At 55.1% G+C, this 2,771-nt stretch overlaps 1 protein-coding gene across 1 annotated transcript; it reads right to left on the bottom strand.

Moving 5' to 3' along the window:
* Positions 1-397: 397 nt before the first annotated feature.
* TMEM37 (transmembrane protein 37) lies at positions 398-1,410 on the bottom strand (the record flags this gene model as incomplete). Its single annotated transcript, XM_084288605.1, has 2 exons — positions 398-970; positions 1,390-1,410. 2 exons carry the CDS (start codon positions 1,408-1,410, stop codon positions 398-400), a joined length of 594 nt encoding a protein of 197 aa, XP_084144731.1.
* Between the last annotated feature and the right edge of the window lie 1,361 nt (positions 1,411-2,771).

Genomic DNA, 2,771 nt, shown 5'->3' with positions numbered 1-2,771 from the left:
AAGCCGTGAGATGCCCTGGAGGTGCGTCACACTCTTCACAGGCTCCAGAGCGCAGAGGAAAGCCCAGCAGCACCTAACCCACACCAGCACAGGCTTCGTGTAAGCCTCAAAAGCTGAGCCCACTTGTGTAGGTTGCAGCCTGCTCCTCCTCCACAGGCTCAGCAGGAAGCCTCCTTCTTCATCCATTCCCCCAGGAAGCTGCGTGCCAGCAGCAGCCAGTCCCAGCCTCCGCGCTGACTGCTGGGCAAGTCGTCTGCAATTATCTGCCTCACGCTTCCCTCCTTGCACGTGATTTAAGGCATGGTGTCCTTTTCAAACTTCATTAGACTCCCCTTTTTTTTCTTTCCAGTCTAATTGGCAAAGCTGATTACACAAAGGCAGAGTACACCCTCAGCGCCTAGATTTTTCCTACCCTGTTCCTGGGGTGCGTTATGCTGTTGATGTGCAGTCCGCTGATCCCGTTGAGGAAGAAGAGAAAGGCCGCGATGAACTCGCACCAGTACGTCAGCGTGAAGCCCATGAAGGTGAGGTGATCCTTCATGAGGATGGAGAAGCTCAGAACCCCAGCGGCCGACAGCAGAAACGAGCCAAGGATGAGGACCGAGCCCATCGACCACTTGCGCCTCCAGTTGGCGTCTTCGCAGACCTGGGAGACCATCAGCAGCTCCAGGCCGAAGATCGCGACCACGACGGCGAAGGACACCATGCTCCTGATGGGAATCATGCCCACGCTCAGCCCTTCCACATTGGCCAGCCCCAGGTCGGTGCTGCACTTCAGGACGCTGCTGTTGCTGACGGTGCAGAAGTGCCACAGCCCGAAGAGCTCGCCCCTCGCCAGCAGCCAGCGGCCGTCGCAGACGGAGATGGATGAGAGGACAACGGCGATGGCCACGCACAGGATGATCAGGCTCCTGATCAGCGTCTCGAAGAAGGCTTTCTGCGGTCTCCGCTGCGCCAGCAGCCTCTGCGCCTTCAAGGGAAGGATAAATAGAGTTAGGAGAGCTGCTGTGGGAGGGCAGGAGGCTGTGGGGACGAGGGAGAGGGGGGCTCGCAGGACGGGTGGCAGCGCTTGAGGTGATTTTGGCGCTGCCTGGCTGCACGTCGGGGGCTGGGGCTCCGTGCAGAGCCTCATCCTGCTCCCTGCCCGGGCTGGAGGAAACAGAGGACGGGGAAAAGGATGGAGGGAGCAGGAGGGGGTCCCAGGGGTGCAGCCCCCACAGCTCTGCCCCCACCCCGAGCCCGGCTCTTTGCCTGGGGGTCCCAGCAGGGACGGGCTGGAGGGGGGGGGGTGGACACAGCACCGAGGGGGCGCCCGGAGCTGGAGCTTCTTTCCCCCCATCCCCACCCGCTCCGAGCCCCGCGGGGCCCAGGGGGCTGCCTCCGCCCTACCTGCGCCCCGATGGCCGTCATGCTGCCAGCGGCACCTCACACCGAGGAGAGGCCGGGGCGGGCTCCGGCCGCGGCCCTTTATGGCCCCGGAGGCGGCCGCCACGCCTGCGGGGCCCCCCCGCGGCTGAGTCAGCAGCAGCGCGGCCCCGACGGGCGGAGCCGGGCCGAGCCGAGCTGTATTTGACTTCATTATTATTATTATTAGGGCGGGCAGAAGCAGCTCGAAAAGGGGTATCAGGATCCCCTGTTGCGTTGCCGAAAGCTGGCCGTAATTCCAGCAGAGGTGGCTGTGGTGGTTGCCGTGAAGGACACGCACCATGGGGGCTTGCTCGGGGCTCGGCCCGAGCACAAGGAGCTGCCCCCATCCCCTCCACCACACCAGAGTAGCAGCTCTTGTAACTTCAGCCTTGCTCCAATTTCCACTCCTGAACAAATTCTGAGTTTCTGAACCCACCTCTATGCGGGTTGTCTCATCGCTGTCACCTCTACTCAGTTGTACGCTCACGTTTCCTTTAAAAATACATACCTCTATCTGTATCTGCTCTGATTTGGCTGGGGGTGTTTCCTGTAGCACCATTTCTAGTATTTTTCTTCCAGGGAGGATTGTTCAGAACAACATGTTTACTGTAGTTTGCGCAGTTCACATTTTAATCATAAATTCTGACCTTTTTCTTCCTCTTGTCCTGCAAAAGCCTTCATTTAATTGTTTCTCTCCCAGGCTGTATGCATGATTGGATTATACTTCGATCAAACACTGCATTGGGATTTTCCACTTTTGCAACACAACATTTTTGCAGTTGGTAAAACATCTTTGTGATCTGCACCAGTTTTTGTTTGCCAACAGCGTTATCCAGGCTAGCAAAGTGGATGCTTACTGTGTCCCTTTTCGTTTTAGGTTCATCAGATGGTAGAAGAGATTCGTGAACATCCTGAGCTTTTAAACAGCATTTCCACATCAGCGTTTAGACTCATTACACTCAGTGGCTGTTATGTCTTTCTGCGTTTTAAGTTCTAGATTTAACAACATTTACTTATGGGTCAAAATGGCAAGCAGGTTGTGTTGTCTCATCTGCTGCAGGAGATGAACAAACTCTGCCTGCACGTAGCGGTGCTAAGCAAATGCAGGCTGGGGCCAGACAAAATACACCAACTCTTATCTATGGCAGAAACCTCACGTGACTTATGCTTTCTGTAACATAGACTCAATCCAGCAAAGCACTTGGCAATTCGGCTCCCAATTAACAAAATTATTAAGAATAGATCTGACTTTAAAGCATGTGTTACCCTAATGACTTTAGCATTTTTTCTTTTTTAATGAAAAAAGCATCCTGCTGAACAAGATCATTTTTTGTGAAGGCTAATGGGAGGCTCACATGAGTGAA

Source organism: Netta rufina, assembly GCF_964035555.1.
Source record: "Netta rufina genome assembly, chromosome: 6".
NCBI lineage: Eukaryota > Metazoa > Chordata > Aves > Anseriformes > Anatidae > Netta > Netta rufina.
Note: the sequence above shows the minus strand (reverse complement) of the source record. Positions and strands in the feature narration are given on the sequence as shown.